Genomic DNA, 27962 nt, shown 5'->3' with positions numbered 1-27962 from the left:
ATATTTGTTTTGTTTTCGCAAGTTGAAGCTCACCTTCCACGCATGAGGCGGCACTGTGCTTCTTTTCCTTCTCACATTGGGAGTGAAGAGAAGACGCCTCTCTGACGATGCGCAATGAACAATGAGGAGATATCGCGTTCCAATGGATTCTGTCATACGTCGGTATCAGCGGCAACGAAAGGGCGGATCAGCTAGCATTTTCAGCACACCTGGGCTGCAGCCCTTGTTAGCCCTTGTTTACCAACCCCGGTCGACATGACAGGCAAATGGCCGTTCAGTTGCTTGCTCAAGTGCGCCACCTTGGGATTGATATCATGCACTATCGTTCCCCCACCCTCTTCCCATGAATGACCTACCTCAAGGCATACAGATCATTCTCCATGGGCTACGCACTGTATCTGTGTTCACCAACTCTTAACTATTCAAGATCGGTTCTAGGGGTGACGCCGGCTGTGGCCACCGTCAATGACCTGAAACAATCAAGCACATCCTGCGAGAATGCCGAGCATACCATTCTGCGTGCAAAGCCCGCCTCCCTCACTCCAACCCTGGCACGCTAGCGGGCATCCTCTACCCCGGTGGTTCTTATACCGGACGTTGCGCTAAAGTAAGAAACCTTGTTCTCTCTCTGCAACAGGCTGGTCTTCCCTAAAGACCCCCCTACCCTTTGCACTTCCAGGCGGACTCATGCGCCCTATACGCATCTCCACCCCTCCATCCTCCAGCAGTCTCTTTTTTAATGTTTTTTGGCTACTGTCGTGACGATGCCCACTTCTGTGTGGACAACTACGGCGAGCCAAATAACACCTCCCCCTCCCCCCGCTGGCCAGGTGAACCACCTCCCAGCGCCGATAAGCCTCCGTCGCCGAAGGTGATGCGCTCCTGAGGCGCGCTGCTTTGGTTTCGGCTCATTCGCATAGCGAACTTCACGATGGATATCTCACGGCGCGCGCCCGTTTTGGGATCTTTAAAATATTACTTTCAAGGAGGATTTCTCCCCTTCTGCTATCGGGCTTTTGCCTCAGATTCATATATTTAATATCACCAATAGTGAATAAATGCATTTTGGGTGAATAGTCATCTTGCTCTTACATGTTTTTTTCGAGAGAATGTCTTCCTGCCCGCATAACTCAACTCCAAAAATAAAATCTATGCTACTCTCACAGATTATTTTATAAAAATTATCTAAAGGATAAAGAAACGCCCTGTGTATAGCATTTGACAAGAACACATAGAATTTGCGCTTTTCGAGGAATAATAAGACGTTGGCAAGTGTACACCAAGAGGCTGCAGGTACTAAACGGTCTTCAATGAACGTGCCTCGGTTTAGTAATGCTCCAAAAAGCGCTGGCTTCCTTGCAGACAAATTTCCAAGTGTCGGTCAAAATATCTGCCAGATGGATACCAACGGCATCGGTGCGACAAACTACTGGCAGTGGTGCATCAAGAACTGGTTCGACGAAGCGAAACATTTTCCTGCCAGCTTGAGGAAAAAGTTTGAGGACACTGCATCTCCAACTGGCCATTTCACACAGGTTGTGCATACTTTTCCCTAGCGCACTATGCAAGTGAAGATAAATTACATTAGAGGATAAAATATTTCTAAGGAGGACATTAGTTTGCCAACATCAAACTATCACGTGCAAGAATGCTTTGCACCGATGACTGAGCTCAGTTAATATGCAAAAGTTTGTAAGCTGATGGACTGTGTTCTTTTTCACTTTTCTTTCTTTTTTGAACGAGTGCTCTGTAAGAGCAGCGTGCTTTCTCTTTGACTGCGGAAATCACACTTTCTGTTAGATGACATATTATGTAGTGCATAAACATCACCCATCATCATTTTTTTGCATTTTTTCCTGGATGTGCCCGATTCCCAGCAGAGGATATCACCGCGGTTCTAGGGACGTGTAAATGCCACAGAATCAGTTTTAAAGTGTATTAAATTACATATTTTGCAGGTTAGTTCATGTTTGGATTCATGTTGCAAATACAAAAGGTGTGCGGAAAATTCCACAAAAACATTGTCTGTTCGCATTGCAATGGGCAGTATGCGGAAAGAGGACAGCGATGGCAGAGGGAGACAGTATTAATGTAGGTCCTCGGCCGGCTTCAATACCGAGTGACGTATTTTTGTGGATGTTGTGACCGTATAGGGCGATGCTGGAGACTGTGCACCGCCTTGAATAAGAGGACCGACTGCGACCTCAGGAAGGCATGCGTATGCTGGTTATAGCCTCCTATCTGCTAGCCGTTATTTGTGTCGACGAGCAGTCGTATAGCCTGTGGAAATGTCGTAGTCACGCGGAAAGAAACGTGTTTCAAAGTTAATGCCGCATATTTTACAGAGGTTTTAATTATTTTCCAGCATAATTGCATGCATATTTCACGAATTTTTAGTGCATGTAACCCCGTCGTCTGCTCATCATCAATATGCAAGCATTCCTTTTTTACTTTCATGTTTTATGTTTTGCGCATGCAACACGGTGTCCAGATGGTGTGGGCCACAACTTGGAAAGTGGGTTGCGGATTCGCTTCGTTTTCAACTCTCGGGAAGACAGGCCATACTACGTACCTGCAGACCTGCAACTATGGACCGAGGTACGTTCACGCATTTTTTCCAAGAGAAGCGATCGAGACTGGTGCAGTACATTGGAAACACACGTAATATCGTAATTACACAGAAAAACACCAGGCCCTTGTTAATCAAGCCATCGGTCAAGCGTAGTCAGTTTTAACCAAATTTCTTCGAGAATAATGGCAGTCATGAAATCACCATTTCAGTATTTCATTTCGTATTCCGGCACACATCTCTGACACTCACTGTGTGAGTAAGAATAACATTCGTGGGGCTATACAACGGCCTGTGAAATCAGACCCATGCCTGGCCTCGGAGAACAGATACTTGATGCCAATGTCCTGCCACTCCTGCACGCGTACAGTCGGCTTTGGCACCTGTGCGTGGCCACATACTGAAATCAGACATTTCGCGGGATGGCGTTGGTTTGAAGAAGAAAAATGTGATGGTGTCGGTCCAACTCTATGCATTAGGCCGACTACTCCATCGCGCTTAGGGTGGCGGGATGGCGCAAATGCATGCGAGTTTGTCGATTGCGTTCACTGAAAGTGCCCGCTAGGGACTAAACCTCCTGTCTTCGCAGCCCTTCCAAATTTATGACATTGCAGTCTACGTTCTCACACAGTATTATCCCAAAATATTTCATTATGTGACACGGAAGCATCGTACAGAATCAAACATGAACATGAAAGAACTGATGTTCTGAGGCCGGAACAACATAGAAGGGACAAATACATACAAAGCCTCAAATTGCCTAAGAAATTAACGATGAAAGATGAAAGTCACTGAAAAGGTTAGCCAGCTGTAGGACTCGTATCCACATCTTCTGGATTGCCGGTCCAGGGCTCTACCAATTAAGCTAAGCTAACACGCCTTCTCAGCGACTTCCAAGGGTGCGTCATCTGAAGGGACAAACCAGCCACTCTCTCTCTCTCTCACTCATCCTCCTTTCACTCTTACATTTTTGCTCACTCATACACACATTCATACGACGGGATCGACGCAGGCGGCAACTGTTGAACATGGAAGAACTGGTGTTCTGAGGCTGGAACAACATAGAAGGGACAAATACACACAAAGCCTCAAATTGCCTAAGAAATTAACGATGAAAGATGAAAGTCACTGAAAAGGTTAGCCAGCTGTAGGACTCGAACCCAGACTACCTCGAACCCAGCTTCAGAACACCAGTTCTGTCATGTTCAACCGTTGCCGCCTGCATCGATCCCGCCGTATGAATGTGTGTACGAGTGAGCAAAAATGTAAGAGTGAAAGGAGGATGAGTGAGAGAGAGTGGCTGGTTTGTCCCTTCAGATGACGCACCCTTGGAAGTCGCTGAGAAGGCGTGTTAGCTTAGCTCGATTGGTAGAGCCCTCGACCGGCAATCCAGAAGATGTGGGTTCGAGTCCTACACCTGGCTAACCTTTTCAGTGACTTTCATCTTTCACCGTATAGAATCAATTTCTAGTTTTGATAAATATGATGCCATAGTGTGGCGCAATCTACCACACGTCTGGCAACATTGTTCCGTCAAGGTTGTTTTTCGTCAGCTCACCACATCTACTGGTAAACTTTCAACGTGCAGCGGTGAGCGGAGCACGCGTGGTTGCCAGAGGACAGGCGCCAGAGCTTGCGGCGACGTCACCTACTCTTGGGGAATCCCAAACTATGACACTTTGCGGGCTCTTTGGAGAATTCGTGGGAGGCCGTACTACTCACGCGCTTGCCTACACAGCATAAGTGTCACAAAAAAAGCGTATGCCTCCCGTTTTCATCACATCAGGAGAGATGTCGATATCATTCGAAATAATGGTTGGCTAGGAGCGTGCTATGCGATGAAGTTCATTTTTAAGGGAACATGCTCGAGTAATACCCGTCCTAAAGCCGGGGAGGCCACCGAGCCAACTGTCCTCCTACCGTCCCATTGCCCTAACCTCGTGCGTTGGCAAATTATTGGAGCGTATAATTCACAAAAGGCTGGCTTGGGTCTTGGAGCGAGGCGATTGCTTCCCAGATCACATTACGGCATTCCGGAAGGGCTGGAGCGCGTCTGACGCAATCGCTGAAGTGGCTACTAGCCTGAAGCAAGCGAGAGAGTCCAATGAGTTTGCTCTCGCTTTCTTCATTGACGTGAAGAAGGCATACGACTCGGTAACGCACTCGGCATGTTTCGCTGCGCTCGAAGCAGCTCGAGTCACTGGCTGCCTTCTAGGATACCTATGTGACTTTCTGTCCAACAGAACGTTTGACGTCTCCGTCCGCGGGTGTATCAGCTCTGTGAAGAAGTTTGAGCGAGGAGTCCCACAAGGCAGTGTTCTATCACCTATACTATTCAACCTAATCATGGCAGGGATTCACCGAGGAATTCGCCCTACACCGTACGCCCTTCATCTCACCATCTACGCGGACGACATCTGCCTCCGCATTGTGGGAACGGACAAGGAGAAAGTTCGTGACACAGCTGATATTGCCTTGAACGGGCTCAATGCAGCGCTGCTTGCGAGAGGGCTGGAAGCATCACCAGAGAAGTCAAAATGCATGGTCTGCATTCCCCATCGAAAGTACGTGGGTAAAGACTTCCCCAGCCTCAGCATTAACAACACTCCCATCCCAAGATGCGCGTCATGTAAATATCTTGGCGTCACCATCGATAGCACATTACGCTGGTCTAAGCAAGTAAACGAGACTATCTGCAAGGGGAAGAAAACGCTCAACCTGCTACGCAGAATCAGCGGTAAATCATGGGGCTGCAATGCGCGGTCGTTGCTCACCCTTCACAAAGCCCTGATCTTGTCACGCATTCTCTACGTGGCGCCATACGTAGACCTCGCGCCTACACAATGGCAGGCCCTTGAGCGCCTTCATCGCGCTGGCATAAGAACTGCGCTTGGTCTCCCAACGTTCTCTAGCGTCACCCAAACGTACCTGGAAGCTAAGGAAAAGCCTGTTAGTGTCCACTCTGAGCTCAAAGGACTCCAGTTTCTGGATGATGCATCAACATCCATCAGCAAGCATTCCCTCTTCACCGACCTCGAACAGAGGACACACACATCCCTAGGACGCCTGGCTAGTGCCACCAGCTCTCTAGCCAACAGGGGCGCTCTTCCTCGGCTCCCAGCTAGTCCACCTACGCCGCCGTGGCGGGAGTTCGTGCCCGCAACAACGCTTCACATCCCGGGTCTACGGAAGAAGAGCGAGTCCAGCCCCCTAGTGGCCAGGATGGCGGCTGAGAACCTGATCAGCGACGTTTATCACACACATACTCTGGTGTTCACGGATGGCTCCATTGACCACCGTTCCCAAAGTGCTACCAGTGCGTACTACATCCCGTCAATAAACAAGGCCTGGCAAGGGAAATCAGTTCGCTACCCAATCTCATCTACGACGGCCGAACTCCTGGCCTTGCTGCACGCAGCTGCTGCGGTTCAAGTCACCGGAATACCTAAGGCCGTCTTGCTTACGGACTCCAGAAGTGCCCTCAACAACGTGATAAACCCAATGTGTGGTAACATTCTGGCCCGATGTATAAGGAGATCGTGTGCCCAGCATAGGTTAACCGGAGGTGAGGTTACGCTCCAATGGATCCCATCTCATGTCGGCATCAGAGGCAACGAACGAGCGGACCAGCTAGCTTCCTCGGCACACAACAGCTGCAGCCCATCCTTAGCAGTCCCGGCCGACACTGACAGGCTCATGGTCGTCAAACAGCTAGTCGAGGTGCGTCACCCTGGCATACAGGACATCATGCAGAATCACCGACCCTCTCTTCCCACGAAAGATCTTCCCCGTGGTATGCAGACAATGCTCCATCGATTACGCACAGGATCTGCGTTCACGAACTCGCAACTGTGCAAGATCGGCTCCAGGGAGGACTCCAGTTGCGGACACTGTAATCATCCGGAGACAATTGCGCATATCCTGACAGAATGCCGTGCATGCCATGCCATGCGGGAAGCCCATCTTCCCCACGCCAGGCCTGGTATACTGACGGACGTCCTCTTCCCCGAAGGTTCTAGTGCGGAACGACTTTCAAAAACTCGCGGCCTCGTGCGCTTTCTCCAAGCAACGGGCCCTGCGGAGAGACCACTCTAGTGCACCTCTCACCTACAGTGTGCTTCCGTCCCATCAGTACCGGTCATCCTGCTTCTACATCACTTTGAAGTCCTCAACTCTCCTTTCTCCCACCTTCTTTTCCTTTTTTTTGGCTATAGTCGTGACGATGCCCACTTGAGTGCGGCCAACAACGGCAAGCTACCTCGACACCCCCCCCCCCCCCTCATTTTTAAGGGTGCACGTTCAGGGCCGTTGCGATGTTGGTCTCGCGGTGAATAAGTTTCGCACGCTTTTTGAGATGACGGCAGTAATATTCCTGCGTTTCCTAATTGGTTTCCTAATTTACGATTGCACTTTATCGCAATCTTTGAGGCGCTTTGTTCTTTTGTACTTCCATCACATACTATGTTCGGAAGGCTATATTACCACGCATGTTGCTGGACAGAAAGCATATGGATCGCATTAAAGGTGTTTTACGATTGCCTTGTCTATTCACACAGCGGTAACGTACTCGGAATGATGATGTACAGTACAGGAAAGCCTTGCTCCCAGTGCCCAGGTGGAACCTGTTGCAATGAACAGTGCAAGAAATACGGAATTGTTTCCAACTTTGACGGATTGTGCAGTAAGTAAGCTTCCCCAAAAGATTTAGGCATGCCCAGCAATTCGGGACCAAACGTAAAGCAGGCTTCACCTGATACTGCTCCCATAGAAGCCATGTATTAGGAATAGAAAAGCGCGTGTAGCACGTTCCTTTGTTAGCGCTTTGCATTCGTTCTCTAGTGGGACGTTCTCTGTGTCATAGCGAAACATATGGTGCAAGTTTCGTTAACGAATATTGGGGTCTTCGAGGTTCCATTTTGGTTCCAAATTTCTGACCTGTAAAGTAGGCTTCACCAGATGCACTGAAGCGCTGGTTGAAGCCCTCTACCTGGTGAGTTAGCGCAAATACTCCATGTACTTTGCAAGAAACGCGTGAGCAATTGAACGTTCTGTACGGCATCTCAAACACGCTACAAGACAGATAAGTTCGCATAATTTGTTGCGCATGCAAACAAGCAAAAAAAATCTCTTGCTGTCACGAGACTCTTGCTTCGATGCACGGAGCTTGTGAGGAGGTCTTAGGCCAGTGGCGCGCGCAGGCAAAGAATATCGTGGTATGAGCGGTGGTAAACAAGCACAGAGGCTGATATTAGAGCAACTTTTGCGGTGCGCTCGCACCGTTTCTTTTGTTGTGGGGTAGCAGAATTCGCTTGCGCGAATTCAACCTACCCTTGTTATTTAACCAGCCAACAACAACAAGTTGATTCCTTTCGCATGGTAATAAGCAGGCATCATCTACCTACCGCCGCGGGATGCGCGTATTGAAAATCAAAGAGCGCGTGTAGTGTTGTTTTTGTTATGGTGATGCTTGTAAATGCATATTTGTGGGTGAATATGGTCAGGTTCTTTTGGGGTCTCTCCTGCGTCGACTCTTTCTCAATGTGGCTTTCACCCCACAATTCAAGTGCATGATCAAGTGCTGGCACACAAGCCTCTGCTTCACGTGCGGTGTCGTTGTGAACTCTCAGCACATTCTTATGGAATGTGCACTCTACTGCCCGCAAATAACATACTGTGTGATGAGGTAGCCCCTATCAACAAGAGACCACTCAATTTAGCTGTATTCATTGTCCCCATGAAGATCCTGTGCTCCATCTATCTCGGGTTCTTCACCTGGTCATGGACTTCCCGTCTTCCATTGAATGGACGCTCTCATTCTTTCTCGTATTTTCATCCTTCCTTCATCAGCTTCATATAATGTTCCACGTGCAATGGGTTAGGGTACTAAACCACCGCGGTGAAACACCCCATCTCATCGTCATCATCTATTGTTGGTGTTGTCCTTTGAGGTTCCAAACTGTTCCGCTCGGTTTGTTGAGGGAGCTTCACTTGGGAGCCCCAATGTGTGTGTGGGGGGGGGGGGGATTTTCTCTGCATACTTCCGCATATACTTCGCGTGCTCAACATTCCGCTTGCATGGATTCGAAATAAGGAACAGATCCAATGCTCCTACAACCCGAAGTCCTGAATAGGCTGTGAAAAGAACAATGAAAATCAGGTGAGAAGATGGTGATATTCAGAGGGCGATGGTAACATCCCCTTTCTTTTTCTTTTTTTTTTCTGCCAATAAATCCCCCCCCCCCCCCGCAACGAATATCTGTTTTCAAAGTCCCGAACGTACACACTCATCCTGGCCTCCTTTTATGTTCTCTATGATTAGTCCTTCAAGGAGCCATATTTGCGTATGTATGTCTTCATGTTTGCGCTACTTGGCTACGCGCGTTTCGGATCGTTTTTCCTCTATTTATGTCATTTGTCATCCATTGTACATTCTCCCGTCTAATTTTGTACAAGCCAGACATTCTGCTGCTGCACGAAAAAGAAAAGAAACGGAAGAAGCAAAGCTTTTCAGACATAGTATGCGGAAGCAGAATTGGCACAAGCGGAAGACCAGCTGTCCAGCACCGGATCAGAATCCGTAAAAGTGAAGCACAATTCACTTTGTTGAGTATGAGGTCATCGTAGTGCAGCGCACAGTTCAAGCAATTCCAAACAGTTCTAGCAATTCGTCGAAACATTTATCTACATAGAGGTGACATCACGGGCTTTTACAGCACCCTGCTATGTGTGATCAAGAAACTCCAAGAGCGTATACAACGTGTTGCGATAGAACCGTGTCACCTTTGGTTCACCAGTAAAATATCAATGAGAAAACATACAACGCCCTCGTACATTTATCGCTTATCGGTGCTTCAGAGAGGAAGCAACGCTGCCTCTGAGACACCCAAAGCGCATAATATCTTCTCTTTTTATCTTCAGGTTGATCGAACCACAGTTAAAGCACACGGGTGTCAAGCAATGGAAGCTATGTGAGCACCTGCTGTACAACGCCTGCGGTCTGTTTATCAGCATCGTGATCATACCATGTAAAGGTTTATTTTAAGCTCTGTACAAAGAGCGGCTGGAACTTCCGAGCATATTGCATGATAAGCCAATCGCCCTGTTTCTTTGAAGCGGTTGGCATCACACTGCTAAGCTTGGATATGAGAATTTATTTATCGTATCGTTTTCGTAGAGTTCTTCCGATGTACTAAAACTCGCTATTAGCGAGGTTTAGCGAGAATTCTTCCGGTGTACTAAAACACACGATAACACGCGTTTTAGTGCATCGTACGCTATCGCCTTTGCATACGTAAGGGATAGTGTGGTGGTCCTGCGCAGCTCTCTAATGCGCGAAGCTCTGTTTTCCTCATGCGCAGAACCAACAACGCTATCCTTTAGGTGCGCAAAGGAGATACCGTACGATGCAGTAAAGCTCACTATCAGATAGTTTTAGTGCATCGTACGCTATCGCCTTTGCGTATGTAACTGATAGCGTTGTTGGTTCTGTGCACGCGTAAAACATAAAGCGAGCTACAGAAGATACGCAGCCAGAGCCAAGGGACGACAAACCCGCAACAACTGCATGCTTACTAACAACTGACATAATTTCATGCAACAGAAAACAAGGAAAACACAAGCGGAAGTGATAGGAGAAACTGGCTTGTTAGTCACTATCTTCCTCTTCGGTGGTCTAACAGCGCCTGTCGTACAGGTAGCTAATCTCTTGTGGCGATAAGTCAATTGACCACCGAACAGGAAGGTAATGACTAAGAAGACAACTTTTCTTGTCACTTCTCTTTGGGTTTTACTCGTTTTCTGTTGCATTAAATTCGGTTAGTAAGCAGTTCTTGCGTGAAATCTGTCGTCCCTTGTCTCTAGCTGCGTATCTTCTACAGCGATATGTTCCAGCAAAAGAGAGCTTCGCGCAGTGCGCATAACCACCACGCTATTCCTTTGCACTAAAACTAGCTGTTGGGGACTCCGGTAAATAAGGTACTTTTTACATTGACGCTTGAATGAATGATAACGAAAAGTAAAGTCAGCAAAAGGAAAAAAGAGCATATAGTGCTGTTTTTGACACCCGGAGAAGTTGGCTAATTCGATTACAAACAGCTGAAGAAATATGTCTTCCACATAACACGAACAGCAATTTACCTGCCGGAGCGTGATGTAGAGTACGATCATGGCTTTTCGCTTTTATTTCTTTTTTTACGTGCGAATGATCTGAAGCAGTCAGCACCGCATTATTGAGACTCCTCAGTTTGCAGTTTGGTTTGATTAGGTAGGAAAACACCGAAATTTCAGTATGCAGAAGGCCACTAAGACAGAAAAGTACAAAAAGTTTCAACAAGAAATGCAGCGGCGGCTCAAGGGCTGTTGCTCAACACACATCGTAATATTTGCCTGAGCTTCCTTATGTCCTTCGAGGTGTCACTATGACATCTCGCCTGATTTGCGTCGAGCTCCGCGCGCAGTTCAGCGTACGTCATTGAACCTACGGATATGTGGTTCCATCAACCTGAAGATAAGAAAAAAAAAAACGAAATAAGAAAAACGATATTGTGCGATTTGGGGGCGTCAGAGGCATCGTTGCTTCCCTCTTAGGTGTCTCTGAAGTAGCGATAAGCGATAATTCTACCAGGGCGTTGTATGTTTTCTGATTGATATTTTACTGGTGAAGTAAAGATAACGTGGTTCGATCACAACAGGTTGCATACACTCGTGGAGCTTCTTCATCGCATACAGCAGGATGCTGAAAAAGCGTCATGATGTTACCTTTATGTGCGGAAATGTTTAAACGAAAATTGCTGGAACTGTGCGCTGCAGTGTGATACTCAGCAAAGGGAATTGACGTTCATTTTTACGAATTTTGCTCCGCTACTGGACAGTTAGTTGGTTTTCCGCTTGATGTGCAGCTTAGGACACCAGTTCACGGCACACCGTGGTGTTGCATTTCTCCATTGGAGCGACAGCCCAGCAACAAACCAGAGCGGACGCACACACATACTCAGAGAATAGCTGGTCACCCGTTTCTTATTCGATCTCTTCCTGATAGTTAGCAGAGCGCCGCTCCGATGAAGAAATACGTCAGCGCCGTGTTCCGTAAACGTTTATCCCAAGCTGTACCAACAGACCCCCCGCAGCGGCACGTCATACCAAGATATCATGAAACTGGGAAAGAGTGGATCTTGTGGTTGTCGCCGTCGTTTAACGTCGTGGTTTTCGCGTTTTGGTGAGGTGAGGTTAGGGTAGTTCTGCCTCGCACATGAAGTTTTCCTTGGTATCTCCTTCTTGCAATGGGATCCATTATCGGAAACAACTCATGTGGTCGGCAGCTGCCAACCCACGTCGCTTTATTTTGCCAACGACGGTCGCGACATTTGGCAGTGTGACGTAGACTGTTCGCAAACAGCGGGTAGTCTATTGCGCACATTCTATGTACGAAATGCTCTGCTTCTTTCTTTTCTTTTGCGGGTAGCAGGAGAATTCCCACCTTGTACAAAGAGAGACGCGATGATAAACACTGGACGACAAAGGACACAAACAATTGCTCATTTTGACGTTCAGTGTTAGCGCCGCGAAGCAAATGTAGCTATGAGCGGCGTACAGACGTGGAGAGATGCAGAGAGGACAGCAGGAAGGACAGGGGGTTAGTATGCGTCTTCGGCAGATTTCAGCGAGAACTGTGCAGACATTCGTCTGGAAAGTCTGCCCGAAAAGCCAGAGAGAACCTCAGACAACACAGCCGGTGCCAGGACTCGAACCCGCGTCACCTCCCAGTCTCTGCGTGGAAATGAGTAATTCTAACCACTATGCACCGGTAGCTAGCACAGAAATATATATTGGGTAATGGGGCAAAATGAGACAGAAGTTTGCAATTTAACGTGAAATTTTTATTTTTCGTGTTTTTCAAGAAAACTAGCCATAGACACATTCTTCGGGTTCTACAACTTCTGACCTGTAAATGGAGAACGAATGTAGCCGGTCTAATATAATTACAGAACAAGAAATTTAAAAACGCAGATTGTCTCATCTTGCCCCAACCCAGGGGCAAGACGAGGCATCGCGTGGGGCAAGATGAGACACGCCGTGGTAATGAACTACACAAATTAGTTTTTGCAATTCATGCAGACAAAGTGAAGCCTGAAGACCCCTACACAACCCCCTGAGCCCACCATAACCACATATAATGTCCAATAAAACCGCACCCAACCCGGTGCTATTTTGCTCCACCGTCCTTTACAAATAGGGCACGGCCCGTCTGACGTGTCGCTGGTGACTCGCTTTTGTGTGCGCTTCTGCTTTGCTGGAAATATCCTAGGAAACAGGAAAATTTGCTGGAAAATGCTACACAATATGCACAAAAGAAATCCCTGAGGAACAGGCATAAAGCCACCTAATTCGTTGACTTATCAGTTTTTAAATCACATGAAATTGAAATTGCATTCAATTAAAATTACATTAAATTGTCGCGTCTTGCCCCGTGCATGTCATCGGACGCATTATTTTTTCTGTGCAACAGTGAATAACCAAGAGTGCCCATATTTTGTATATATCTAGAAGAATGAATAAAAAAAAACGGGATGTGAACTTCCATTGACAGAAAAGGCTGCGAAACGCTGCCGCACTGATTGCAACAAACGGACTACAGAAAATCGCGCCTTTTTGTCGGGTCTTTACATTCCAGTCAGAAGTAACCGATATTTTTCTCCTAAACGCATACACCAGTACGTACAATTCTCACGTGCAATAAACCGGACATGTAGAGCCGCACATGAGTAAAGTTTCAAGAGCATGCAGCAACGCGTCTCTGAGACAGGCGGCGTCGAGTAAAGAATGTCGCGTCTTGGCCCGTGTCTCATCTTGCCCCACCTTACCCTATATGTTACCAATCAAAGTGAGAAGAAACGATCCGCAACACGCGTAGTCAAGTAGCGCGAACAAAAAATCATCTATACGCAGATATCGCTGCATAAATCAGCTGTTTCAAGGACGAATCATAAAGAAGAAAGATGGCAGATTCTGTACTTTCGAGACTTTCGAATCCGATGTTCGTAACTGGGATGTTACCATTACCGTTTGAATATATTGCATTATTTGCGCATTAAGATTATTAGCGGTATTTGGAGCACGCGAAGTTCATGCGGAATTGTGCAGAGGAACCACCCAGATTGGGGCTCCCAAGTGAAGCTCCCTCAACAAGCCGAACTGGAAAGTTTGGAACCTCAAGGGACAACAACAACGACAATAAATGATGACAATGAGATGGGGTGTTTCACCGCGGCGGTGCGGTACCCTACCACATTGCACGTGAAACATTATATGAGGAGGATGAATGAAAATACGAGAAAGAATTAGAGCGACTGGAGCAATCCAGTGGACGACAGGAAGTCCATGAACAGGTGAAGAACCCGACGATGGAGCACAGGATCTTCACGGGGACAATGAGTGCAGCTAAATTAAGTGATGTCTTGCTGATAGGGGCAAGCTCATCACACAGAATCCGCCTTTGCGGGCAGTAGAGTGCACGTTCCATAAGAATGTGCTCAGAGTTCACAACGACACCACAGGTTGAGCAGAGGCTTGTGTTCCAGCATCTGATCATGCACTGGAATTGTGGGGTGAAAGCCACATTGAGGAGGAGTCGACGCAGGAGAGACCCCAAAGGAACCTGACAATATTCACCCGCAAATATGCATTTAGAAGCATCACTATAAGAAAAACAACGCACTACACGCGCTCTTTGATTTTCAATACGCGCATCCCGTCGCTGTAGGTAGATGATGCATGCTTTACCAGGCGAAAGGAATCAACTTAGTGCTCTAATGTTGGCATCTGTTCTTGTTTACCACCGCTCATACCACGATACTCCTTGTCTGCGCGCCACTGGCCTCAGACCTCCTCACAAGCTCCGTGCATCGAAGCAAGAGTCTCGTGACAGCAAGAGAGTTTTTTGCTTGTTTGCATGCGCAACAAATTATGCGAACTTATCTGTCTTGTAGCGTGTTTGAGATGCCGTACAGAACGTTCAATTGCTCACGCGTTTCTTGCAAAGTACATGGAGTATTTGCGCTAACTCACCAGGTAGAGGGCTTCAACCAGCGCTTCAGTGCATCTGGTGAAGCCTACTTTAAAGGTCAGAAATTTGGAACCAAAATGGAACCTCGAAGACCCCAATATTCGTTAACGAAACTTGCACCATATGTTTCGCTATGGCACAGACAACGTCCCACTAGAGAACGAATGCAAAGCGGTAAGAACGGAACGTGCTGCACGCGCTTTTCTATTCCTAATACATGGCTTCTATGGGGCAGTATCAGGTGAAGCCTGCTTTACGTTTTGTCCCGAATTGCTGGGCATGGCAAACGAAGAAACGTGGGATGGAAATGCTTCGACGAATTTGAGATTCGCTAAAATATGCCAGCTCACAAATGGCAAATGAGTCACAAGGGGTTTTTGTGATGATGATTTATCTATTTTATAGCCTCCGAAAACAACTAAAAATCAGCTAGAGGGACGTGAGGCGACTCCTTCCCCATTCCCCAAGTAACAGGCCGCCATATGTGTACTATCATCAAGCAGGCGAACTACAGACCTTTACATCCGAAGGCAGATCACTCGGGAATACACATGTTGTTAAAGTTGTTGCAAAAGTTGTTAGTAGTTGTTATAAACATTTTTTTTTTTTTTTTGCGGTGTCCTCCCTTGATCGAAGCAAAAGGAAAAATAAACATAATCTATCTATCAACCGGAAGTGTGACTGCGTAGGAAACACGTGAGAGAACACGAGCCATAACTGCCACGCCCATGTGGCATTACACACGTTGTTGTACAGTTCTGTTCTTTGTGGATTGGTTTGGATGCATGAACCAGAGCTACCGCTTAGCGAGCGCATGGGGTTGAACGGGTTACTAAATGGATGAAAGGGAAACTAAAGGCGAAAAATTCGAGGAACAAAAGAACATTCCAACTAGTGAACTCTCCCTTTTTTCTTTCGCCGGTATGTTTCCATGCTGCAGTTCGACACAGAAAAGGTCCTCGCAAGAGTTAACCATGAATATCTATATTCCGTCTACTTAGTGTTGTAAGTGGGTATTTCCCCATAATTGGCTGTGATTGACTTCTACGTACGCACTATATCAATGTAAAAACGCAGTTACTTGAAAACGGGGTCTTCACATCGCCCTCACAATCACACAACGTGACGTGTGAGGTCTCCTGTAGCCGTAGCCGTTGTAGGGTCTCCTGTACGGGCTTCGTGCCGCTTAGCAAGCGGAATGCATTTTTCGCACCCTTTCGTGTTCTGTGTTCAATTGTCCTACTATTGAATGGTCCTTTACAGAATCTACAACGCCGAACGGCCCTGCACCAACGGTAGATGAAAAGAATCTGTTGTGGGCTTGCTTCCGTGGCACCACCAAAATATGCGCATTCAGACGGAACCCGCCAGGCCGCTTCCTCGTGAAACGCTACTTTTCAAGTATGTATCGAAGCCAAACAATAGGCTTAGATTCCAAAATGTCAAACGAACATGGGAACGCATTTGCGACCCATTTACGGTATCCGTACATCAATACTCTCAACTAAGCTCCGTGAGCCTTGTAAGCAATTGTGACGTCTGTAACGGGCAACAGTATTGCAAGGGTCCGTCAAGGTTGACTGAGACTTTTGAGCAAGAATAAAACTTTCGGATGACCAAATGCATCCTTTTCGGGTCAGCAGCACGTGCCGCAGCGGTAGCTACCATGGCGGAGAGCAGTGTGCCTGTAGCTGTGGAACAGCGATGCATAATGAAGTTCCTTGTGAAGGAGAACGTCAAATCAGCCGAGATTTTGCAAAGATTACAGGCACAGTATAAGAAACAAACGATGTCAAAGGAAAGAGTGTACGAATGGTGCAGACAGTTTGGTGAAGGACGGAATGTGGTGACGAATGAACCACATGGGCACGCTCGTTCGACTACAGTCATGCCAGTGAACATCGCAGGCGTTGAGCAAGCCATCCTCGAGAACCAACGAGTAACAGTTCGGGACATTGTAGCCCAGACTAATATTAGTGTTGGCAGTGTGGAGATAATCATTCACGAGCACTTACGGTTCTGCAATGTCCGTGCAAGATGGGTTCTCCGACGCCGCACTTGTGCCCAGAAGGGAGCGTGCATGGCAGTCTCTGAGCAGCAACTGAACGGTTTCAATCCGAAAGGGGACTAGTTTTTGCAATCAATCATCGCATGTGATGAGACCTAGATGCATCATTTCACCCCAGAGACAAAAAGAAGCAGCATGGAATGGCGACATAAGGCCCCCCGCCGCCAGAGAAAAGCAAGATGCAGCCGTCTGCTTGGAAGTCCATAGGAACTGTCTTCTGAGATATGCGGAGTGTCATCCCTGTGGACTTCTCGGAGCAAGAGGTCACGATTAATGCGCAGTACTACTCCATGTTGATAAAGGGTGCCGTGCGAAACGCAATTCGGAAAAAAAAAGGCCTGGGATGTTGTCCGGAAGGGTCATTCTTCTTCACGACAATGCCCGGCCACACACGGCGAATTTGACGGTAGCAGCTCTGGCTGAAATGCGCTGGGAGGTTTTGACCCATGCCCCTTACAGCCCAGATTTAGCCCATGCCCCTTACTGCCGATTTGTTTGGGCCCCTTAAAGAACACCTTGGAGAAAAGATGTTCATACAAATGAAACCCTCCTGAAAGATACGGCAGAAGCCCACTACTTTCTGCGCCAAAGGCATCAAAGGGTTGTCACAGCGATGACAGTGGTGTCTAGATGCGCACGCTGAATACTTTGAAAAGCTGATGTAGTTTGAAGCTCCCCAAATTTTCCTTTGTATTTAAGAACCAAAAGTATCGGTCAACCTTTAACTACCCTTGTATGCCCTCAAGGTGAAAGATGCCGAACTCTTAGTACTGTATGTTTCATAATCGCTGCGTACAGTCATCGTTTACAAAACCAAAATGAATAGAAATCATTCCTAGAGGTTCTCGTTTGCTTGATATTTCGCATTGCCTGCTCCACTGGCAAAGTACCGTATTTGCAATGTACGCCCGTCTGCAGTTGTTGTCATGTGGCAAGGTTCCTCCTCCTTTATGGGATCCAATCCTTTATGGGACAGAGCGCGCTGGACTGCTCAGATTGTCGTAGGGAGGAACTGGAGGGGGGGGGGGGGGCCGTGTCCCGCTATGCGTGGTACTCCAGCGGTTCGTCATCGTTGTACCGCCACAAGAGCTATGCTTTCCCAGAAATCGTATCATACATCAGACTAAAATGACTAATTCGAATGTGGCATGAACACTGGCCTGCTAACGGTGATGAGGTGGATGGACATTCGACGCATTGTTTGGTGTCAGCAGATCGTGCAGGAAGCTGATGACTGCGGTGATTACAGAGTGATTCTAGAAATGCTGACGGCCGTATTTACGGACATTTCAGTGTGTGTTATTTGTCTTTCTTCCGTCTTCTTCTTTTTTTCGCGGCAATGTTTTGGTGGTTGAGGAAAAGACTCGGAAAGGGCCGAGAAACACGTCCGTGTGAAATGAGAAATATTATAAATACAAAGCATGCAAGGTGATGAAAATTAGAACACAATGTACAGCAGTGATGGTGCTACGCTGTGCACAGAAAGTAGAGTGATAGCATCGAAGAGACGTTACACTGCGTTTGACCCACGCGTGGTTTGGAGGAACAGCTCAGAACGGTGGCACAGCTATGGTAGTCTAGATGTTTATAAGTCCCAAACGTCGCCACACCAGCACTGGACAGCTGTTTCGGCCTTATTGGGCCATCATCAGCAATGCGTAGGTGGGCGACGTCTGAGCGAGTGGAGCCGGAAGGCCACATGGAACGTGATGTCCTTGAGACAATTGATGTTCTGAGGCTGGAGCACATAGAAAGGACAAACACAACAGAACCTCAAGCTGAGTGATGTCCTCCTGTCAGGGTGAGAGACTCGCCTCTGAAAGCCCAGCGCAAAGCCAGTGAAATATACTTCACTGGCTGGCATATATCACGTTCCACGTGACCTTCTGACGCCACTCGCTCAGACGTCGCCCACCTACGCATTGCTGATGATGACCCAATAAGGCCGAAACAGCTGTCCAGTGCTGGTGTCGCGACGTTTGGGACTTATAAACACATGTTCAACTTGCAGCCAAAGAGCTTCTGCTACTTTTCTTCCCTTTATGGTAGTCTCGAGAGAGTCCACCCTATGGGCTAGCCCTGTTAACGCCCCCTATGCTTCTGAAGGACTGCTCGATGCCTCCTCTCCCTGGCTATGTTGGCATATGGAATGCAAAGTCGCCCGCTTCAGGCTGTCGCCACAGACGATTTGAAATACAGAAAGCTGGTCTCTACCGATCGCTGTCGATGCGACCGATGCCGGCATGTCGTTGTGACTATGACCAACGAAAGCATGGCTGTGATGAGCGGACTTAATGGGAATATGAGATTTCCCGCACCCCTTATATATATATATATGTATATATATATATATATATATATATATATTTTTTTTTTTTTTTTGCTGGTAACGGTTTCTCCCACCGAGAAACTAATACGCCGGAAATTTTTCCTTGCGAAATCGCTCAACTCTGTGAGAAAAGCGCGCTTCAAGTTTCTCTTTCGCATTCCTCCTCTCCCACGCGCGTCCTCCTGTGGATCGAGCAACTATGCGCGCTGTGCTGCTGGCCCCCGTTACTTCACTAGTGTTGCGCAATGCCAAGCAATGCTCGCCATAGCCCATAGCCAGCTGTGAGCGCGGTGGCGCCTGCTAGTCGCACCTATAAGGTATCTGGTCGCGTCTGAGGGCTGAAGCATTACGTTTCTCTTCGTTGCAGGCGTTCGATTAACGCGCTATAATGAACAGCTTTTTGTGTGTGAATCGTTTGCTACACTTGCGCTGGCAGGTATGACATGTGAGCTGTACTTTTTCGTCGCATGTAATCGTCTTCTGATCGGCGGCCGTTCACAACAAGGAACACCAGCACCCATCTTCGTGGCTGTGAGGTTTTTGCTGACGAAATACGTGGGCCCCTAGCGATTCACCGCAACGTTGTATTGGTTGTATCGCCGACACCAATGGAAAGTGTCTGGTGGTTGCCTGGTGTTGCAATTATATTTACGTGTTGGCAGTCTGACAACAGAGCAAGTGCGTTGTGAAGTGCGACTGTGAAGGGGAACCTGTCCCCCTTTGTTGCTCGATTTGTTTGTACGAATTATCGATGTAAAAGACTGGGTGGTCTAGCGTTTTGTTTACTTTGTTTGAACTCGTGTTCTTCATTGTCATTACTATTATTATTCAAAGCAGCTTCGCGCTTTCAAGCGATTCTGGCATTTCGTGCGCGACGGGCTGGCCGTATTTCCTTCCGTCAAAGGATTTATTGCAGACTTGTACGTATCTCGTGTATCTTTCTACTCTGTATCTTTGTCACTATGTTCTTTATCTCTTCTTATCTTTATCTCTTATCACTATGTATCTTTCTACAAGATACTACGTATCTTGTACGTAGTACATACTCAAAATGCAGCATTTTAAATAATTCTTCCGGTACTGGTACTCTGCTCAATACTTTCTGCGGCAAGTATTTTTAAAGTATTTCAAATACTTTTTCTTCAGTATTTGCTACTCGGTACTCAAAATACTTTCCTTCCTCATCACGCCGTATCCAGCACACTTCCCTGCTGTGCCCAGATTTTCAACTCACTGGAGCTTAACCCCCTTTTCCTTTTCTTTCTTTCTTTTTTTTTTTTTTTTTGTGAATTCGCGCATCCGCCATTTATCCATCTGTGCAGTAGGCTGGTCCAATGCTCGGCCTTGCTTGTCAATAGCTCGACCCCTTCGTCAGAACACGGTTCGTATCCATATTGTCAGGTGAATCCCCATTCCACAGGAATATATAGGTACAACAGAATCCCGGCATTTATTTCCTTAAATTCCAGTCACCAAAACAATAAACGCGCGCCAGAGGTTGAAAGATCCGAGCTGACATACAGGAGGGATTACGAAGTTTTGGGTCAGAACAATATCACTAAAGTTTACTTGAGTTCACAAAAGTTCAACAAACATTACTTGATACAAAGACCTTGCAAATAAATACTGCTTAAGTATGGCGGATGAAGTTTATTCCTTTGATTTGTACAGACGCGTTCGGAATACGAGTTTCAATTACTGCTAATACTAAAGTACTTTAAGGAGTACCTTAAATACTTCTTATAGCATTTAGTACTCTACTCAAATTACTTTCAGTTTTGAGTATTTGTACTCTACTTTAAATACCTTTTACGTGGACTAGTTAGTATCTCATTTTAAATACTTTGCGCATACTTTTGCGCATACTTTTGCCACTTTTTTTTAAATACAACATGCCTAAGAAACTCAACTGCAGCGTATTCTGCAAGAGTATTCTGCACATCGTATTTATTTCTGATAACTGTTTGTTGTTTAACACATTTATTCTTCAACCAGGTTTCCAATACTATGTAATACATCCAAAAGCCCCAGTAGTCACGTAACATGCCCTATATTTTGCAATTAAAAAATAACAAGAAAGAAAGAGAAGTAATTGGTACTGTTTGAAATAAACTGCTTTTTGGTCTTCTGGCGGAAATCGGCCTTCTTCGTAAAAGAACTATCCAATTTGCCACCTGGACAGAGAGTCCTCAGCTGTGCAGGCTCCACCGAGGATGTGGGCCCACTTGTATACGTGTCAAGGATGTGGGCACCAGGCTCAAACAGCTGAAATGTCGGCATTTAGCTCAAATAGTACAGTAACTAACTAACTAAAATACAGAAGAGCTAATAATTGAAACATCTACATCTACACATTATATGCTTCACATGCATAATTTTTATGCATATGCAACCACAGGATATATTCTATTTTACACTGCCACACAGCTCATCTAACAACTGTATTGGCACCAATGTTATCAGCAAATAAGGGCTGAAGTCGCTGTGCACAGGCTTTACAGGATGCCCAGAGCAGACTGAACGGGTTGAACACAGCAGTACACCACTGATATAGTAATGGTTGGTAAAGTTATTTTTGATCATGTAAAACAAAGCACAGAGTTGTAGCAGGAACAAAATCTCCTGTTGACATGGTGCATCAAACGTAGGTTTCTTTATTTTAGAGGTAAACTGCAGAGCACTTGCTGGAGTTGTGCTGGCATGTTACCCCGGTGTAACATGTGAACTATAAAAAGCTATAAAAATAACTTGTGAACAATATACAGAGGCCGAATGGTAGGCAAGACAATGCTGCAAAGAGGAACCTGGAAGAAAGCTGCACAGCATTTGTCTGCTCTGAATACTGGGTTGCAGTGATCATGCTGTCTCACCTCAGGGGTTTCAGGCTCCGCTGAGGAAGTTACCTGGAAACATGAAAGCACATGAATGAAGAGAAAAGAATGGATACATATGTTCAATATATCACATGCATATTCTGTTAAAGTGTGGTTTCTAATATCTTGCTTAGCGAAGTCTATTTTTATCAACAATGCACCACCTGATTTAGTGACTAGGTTCGGTAACTTCTATTTTGTCTTTTTTCTTTTTACTCTCTCTCTTGGCGGTGGTGGTGGTGCTGGTGAAAGGGCTTGCCGTTGTAGGCCTCACAGAGGTGGGCAACGTCACGGCTGACGCCCTGGGGGAATGTGCCTCTTGTGTGCCGTAAGCGGCCGTAAGGTTCCCCGTACGAAAATTCCAGATCGGCCGGACACGAACCCGGCTTCATGCCAGATCGCGTCAGATCTGAAAGCGAGCATGGTATATCCGGTTTTATCTGGTTTTAACCAACAGGTGCCGGACGCAGATCCGGAAACCAGTCTGTGTTAGTCCGGATTCATCAGTATTATCTGGACACCTGTCCAGATCAACTGGAACCAGATCCGACCAGACAAGGTCCGACCCGGATTGACGACCATATAAGGTCCGGACAGGCCGGATCCGGAACTCATCGGAATGATCGTGCCCTTTACGAGCATGTCCTGTGTGATGCAATTCACGTTGGACGAATCTTTCGTGATAATTAACCGTCGCAATTAATGTCCGGTGCGAACGACTAGTGATCTAGAAAGAATAATGGAGAGGAGAGACAGGAGCGGAACTAGTTAAGGTCTCTCAGTCCCGGTCGTCAAACAGCAACAACAAATATCAGTGTACGACTGTTCACGTTTATTTTACATGCTAACCAGTAAAAGTGGAGTTCACTACAAATTCAGTTCTGTAAAGTTGGGCGACAAGCAGACACAGTCAAGGACCCTCACACATTTCTTTAGATCCTGCGGTAAAGCAATTATTTCCAATGCACAAGTTCTGACCCTTAATGCACAAGTTCATGTGTTGGCTGGTATGTCTTTGCAAATTAAATAATGAGGTATAAGAGAAAAGTACTGCGACCTACCACACAACTGCAATAACTATATAAGGCCAGATCTGGCCGCACACAGTGTGTCCTACTGAAATGCACAATGGTTTCAAAAAGTGGTACCACACTGCAAAAGTAGAAAACAACATACATATGCTGTTTTCTACCTTTGTGGTGTAATATCCACCTTCTTTACATCCTTGTCAATATTTAATGTGGGACACTGTTTGCAGTCAGATCTGGCCTGATATACAAGCAGATCTAGTCAGGCTAGATACCAGACAGATCAGGAATTGGGACATTTCCAGATCTGGCATATTAATCAGGCCAGATACCAGACAGATCAGGAATTGGGACATTTCCAGATGTGGCCTGACACATAACAGATCTGGCATATTAATCAGGCCAGATACCAGACAGATCAGGAATTGGGACATTTCCAGATCTGGCCTGACACATAACAGATCTGGCATATTAATCAGGCCAGATACCAGACAGATCAGGAATTGGGACATTTCCAGATCTGGCCTGACAAGAAAGCCAGATCTGGAAATGTCCCAATTCCTGATCAAAAACAGATCTGGAAGTTGTGATCAGGTCAGATAAAAATCAGATCTGACTTTTTCGTAAGGGTCCAAGCCCCGCAGATGGTCCATTGGACCATTTTCCTGAGACGTGGCGCCCTCTCGAATGTCGTCTGCTACTGGCTGAAAACAAATGCACGTGAGGAGCGCTGCGGTTTCGTTCCCGTGTCTTTCGTTCCAGCATACTGCGTGCATTCACTTTTTGGGTAACCATCTTAGGCTTCGAGCCCCATTCCCGCTGCTTCTCTCTGTACAAAGTGTCACTGTCCGTTTGATGTATGCAACATGACCCTGGAGCCAACCGTGTCCGTGCCATTCCATGCCAGACCAATAAGTTGTGCACAACTGTTTTGAAGAAGAGGATGAAGAAGATTCTTGCGCTTGTTGAGTGGCAGTGCAGTCGTTCAGCATTAAAGCTGTTCGTCATCGTTCCTCATTCCTTTCATACATTTCTGGTGCCGAGAAGCAGCTCATTGACGGAAGCAATCCAGGAACGGGAAAATGGTATATAGTAGCATTAACGTAGCAATGGCTACGGCTGTTATCAGCCAGAACGAGAGCCGCGCATGCGCTGTTTTTTGCGCTTACACTTTTGCGGCGTTTAGGTGGTTGTTCTTTCCCCGGTGTGGACAGGTATTATAATGGCACTACACCTTGTTTCATACGACACCGAGCTCGCTATCCAGTACGTTGAACAGATTCAGCGTCCCCTTCGTAATCACAATTATGGAAAGCAGAAAGGAGCAATTATGGAAATGTTCGCTACAAACACGAGCAGTCGATGGCACTGCACGATCTGGCCATTCCGGCGGTCCAATTGCTTCGTGCCATCAAAAGCTGTTCGTCTCGTCACTGGTAAGCATATGACATTGGATGCCCCGCGAATATTATTGCGAATTAGGGCAACCAACCATCCGACATCATTTCGGCATGTCGACGAACAGCACAGGATGAGACTGCGATAGACTGCGACCATCGCGCACAAGCTGGCGTCATGGAGAGTTCCGCTCCCGATGAACGCATACGCGGGATCCTACGGCGCATTCTCCTGGCGGGACCACGCACGTCACGATGACGTGTCTCAGACCCGGCCGTGGTTTCGTCAAGTTGCTCGCTGTGTCTCCGCGCGGCAACTCGCCACGGCGCGGCGCCAGCTGCACTCCCTTCGCCGCTCCGTTTAAATTCGCTCCCGAGAATACTCCTCGCATGACCAAGGTAAAATTTTGGTTCTAGACTCAGAAAAATGATTTTTTTTTTCTGATGAAATCGAGAAAAGAGACCTTTCATAGTCCCTTTAACGTGCTGCTATGGTCTAAAATTATATTTTTTCTACTTCGAGTGCGGAACAACCACCGATCCTACGTACTCCATACCCGGCTCACATTATTTTTTTTCATAGTCACCTCATCCCTAGTTATAGCCGTGACGATGTCCACAGCTGTAATGCCAACAGCAGCAAGGTGCCTCCAATATCATCATCACCACCACCAGCACTTGCGGTACATAACGTGCTCGTACCCCACTCTGAGATGTGAGAAGATGGAAAGAACTCGAAAGTGCAAAAAAAGCTGGCGCGCAAAATGGCGGCAAGCGCAACAAATTTCCACAGCTCATTCAAGACTCAAATATTAAAATAGTGCAGTCGTCGAGTGTCCTATTTGTTGAATGAAGCCCCTTGGTAGGTGATCGGTAAGCCGTGCCAGCGTGGCGTAGTGGCTAGCGCACCCGATCGGCAATCGGGAGGTGCACGGTTCGATTCCCGCCATGTTTTAACCTGTCATGTTCTTAGGCACCTTGAGGCTTCTGTTGTGTTCGTCTCTTTGTGTTCCTGCCTCAGAACAGTTACTTCCTATTACATTCAAGACGTATGTGTGAATCTGCAAAGCAAGTACAAATGCCGTAGCAGTCTTATTTCGTCATCCCTAAGTTTGCGGCATTCTATCTTATGATTTTAAAAAACTCTCCATCTGCCTGTCTGCAGACACTTCACTAAGTTGAATGAACAGTTGGTTAACTTCATGTCATATTATGCATTTTATTACGTCTCACTAATCAGTTAAATTGTCCTGGATTTAGTTGGTGAACTACTCTTCCTGTGTGTGCGCACTCGTATAGGAAAATATTCTGTGCCGGAACGTTGTACAAAAGAGCACAACAATGCTGCAATTGCAGTAATCTTTTGTTTTCTTAGCTTGCCATTCGGGGGGATATATTGATTAGAAGAAAAAAGAAAGAAAGGGGAACAATGGAAAGGTCATCCAAACGGTGTCTCGACTTGCTATTCCGCAAGAATATAAGTAGAAAATAAATAGCCAAAACTAACTGAATAAAATATACTAAAAAGAAACTAATAAACTAACAAAAGGCGAGAGAGGGATGAGAGAGAGATCAAAAACAAAACAGAAAGAAAAAGGAAGGAAAAGAAAAATAATATGAAAAAGAAGAAGAGAGGAATCAGGTGAGAGGTGAGAGGCATGAGGGCGAGGTGAGGGTGGGCCATTCGGCTTGGGGTGCTCTCATTCCTACTTTTGGTTGCCACAGGTGTTATCTTCGAAAGTGTTCTGAAACCTGGCGAGAAAGGAACGATAACATTCGCGAATGTGATCAACGAAAAGAACACGGACGTATGTTGCACCTTCAAGTTCCGGAAGGGCCCGAACGTGGCGGGTCAGAAACCAAAAAGTGACCTCAAGTTCGTCGTCACGTCGCCACAGGTGAAAACGTTTCGCCAGGAGCTGAAGCTGAAGGAGAGAGGAGTCGGACAACAAATCACCTACCGTGTTAGCCTCAAGTTGCCGCGCCCCATACAGGTGCGTTCATTCCTTTTCCGTGCTGTGTCACGGGGGTACAGTGAGGAAACATGGAGCTAACAAGGAATCATGACGTTATCTAAAGGGAAGTCGCAATATCCTCACATGCCGTTCGTAGACTCCTAACTCCGTGTAAAGAACCAACTCGTCTCTTCGCTAATCGCAACCATAAGCTTTGCCAAGCGATAAGCACGGTTCACACTAGTGCGTTTCATTGCGTGCGGACGCGGGCGAACGTTGGTTACCGTGGCAACAGACGCGTGCGAGACCTTCCGCAGGAGAACGAAAGGAGTTCGCAGTTTTTTTCGGCGCACGAACCGATTCACGAGCGGAGAACCAATCGCCGCGTTCCGCGCATGCGTGTTGAGGCGCTTCTCCTCTATGCGAGACGAATTCCAACATGGCCGCTGTAAACGTGCAGTGTATGTAGTGTGCAAAATAGATGCAGGATGCATTCCATTTGGTTCGAAGTGGCAACAGCTTCTGTCACGCCCCACTCAATCGTGGACACAAAGCTCTCTGTCATAAGGCTGCGTGGACAGAGAGGGCATGAAAGACGCGTATTGGCTGCCACTTGCGCTGCCCGCATGTATATGAACGCTCTAGCAGGGTGTGGAACCGAACACGAACCGAAAACCGTACCCGAACTGTTGTTTTTGCAGGAATCGAGCCCAAACCGAAATTTCATGACACTCTTGAACCCGAACCGGAGCAGAACCAGAAAATAATAGCGGTAACCGGTTTGCAAGGAAACGGTTCGGACATAAACAAGTCAACATAAGATTCCAAGTGCCTTTCAATCCCCGAACAAGAACTCTTCCCCGAATTCTTCAGAGAGCAGGCGCCGCACGGATGCTTGTCAAACGCTGGGTTTCCAAGCAAGCGACGCGGCCGTCCTTTGCTAGCAAGTGCTGTATTATCTGAAAGATGAGTGGCCTGCCACCGCCCATCGAATGAAGCGGAATGGAGTAGGCCAGTTGTGTAGCTCTATAAGACGAATACTATGTGATTAAGCAAGCGCCCAACATTTCCCTTTACACGTGAGTAGTAAAAATTAAACAAGTCGGAAACATCAGAAGTGGAGAAGCAGCATATGCAAAACGGGGCCTGTATGATTGGGGGTGGTATGAAAAATCCATGCAGTCCTACTTACTGGTAGTGCAGTTGTGTCGTGACGCTTTGCCTTTGTGTTTTGGATTAACTGGTACACTGCTGTGAATTCGGACAGAGCAAGGCTGGCAGACTGCTTCAGTACGGTTTCATGGCGATTTTCAGATCAGTACCGTCGTCTATGTAAAATGCTATCTTATTTGGCTTCTTTTGAGTGTACCTTGCTAGCACTGTGCGTGTGAAAAAAAAGTGGTTTTGGGAAGACAGTAGCAGCACTACACTGCTTCATCAGCGCGGACGCTATTTGCAAGCGTTCACCCATTCTCCTTTCTCTCGCTAAAGGGAGTACACTGCCACTAAAAACGTCAATGCGGACAACAGCAGTAAGTTGTTAGCCGCGCATTTCCTGATAAAAGCATTTTTATGGGAGATACAGTCAGCCCTCGATTTATGAACCTTCGATTTATGAATTCCCTCGTTTTATGACACGAGCACGGGGAACCAAACTTTTCCATTCATTTTTCCCTCGTTTT

General features: G+C 46.8%; 1 protein-coding gene across 1 annotated transcript in view; it reads left to right on the top strand.

Moving 5' to 3' along the window:
• LOC135384323 (CRISP/Allergen/PR-1-like) overlaps positions 1–27243 on the top strand; it is a 71079-nt gene extending 43836 nt beyond the window's left edge. The window contains exons 4-10 of the mRNA XM_064613529.1: positions 1363–1535; positions 2492–2598; positions 7126–7250; positions 15894–16031; positions 26051–26133; positions 26224–26319; positions 27154–27243. Coding sequence (XP_064469599.1) covers positions 1363–1535; positions 2492–2598; positions 7126–7250; positions 15894–16031; positions 26051–26133; positions 26224–26319; positions 27154–27243 — 812 coding nt within the window. The remainder of the gene's footprint in view (positions 1–1362; positions 1536–2491; positions 2599–7125; positions 7251–15893; positions 16032–26050; positions 26134–26223; positions 26320–27153) is intronic.
• Positions 27244–27962: the final 719 nt, after the last annotated feature.

This window comes from Ornithodoros turicata, chromosome 2 (assembly GCF_037126465.1).
Source record: "Ornithodoros turicata isolate Travis chromosome 2, ASM3712646v1, whole genome shotgun sequence".
NCBI lineage: Eukaryota > Metazoa > Arthropoda > Arachnida > Ixodida > Argasidae > Ornithodoros > Ornithodoros turicata.
The sequence above is the reverse complement of the archived record's forward strand: the minus strand, read 5'-3'. Positions and strand labels throughout refer to the sequence as shown.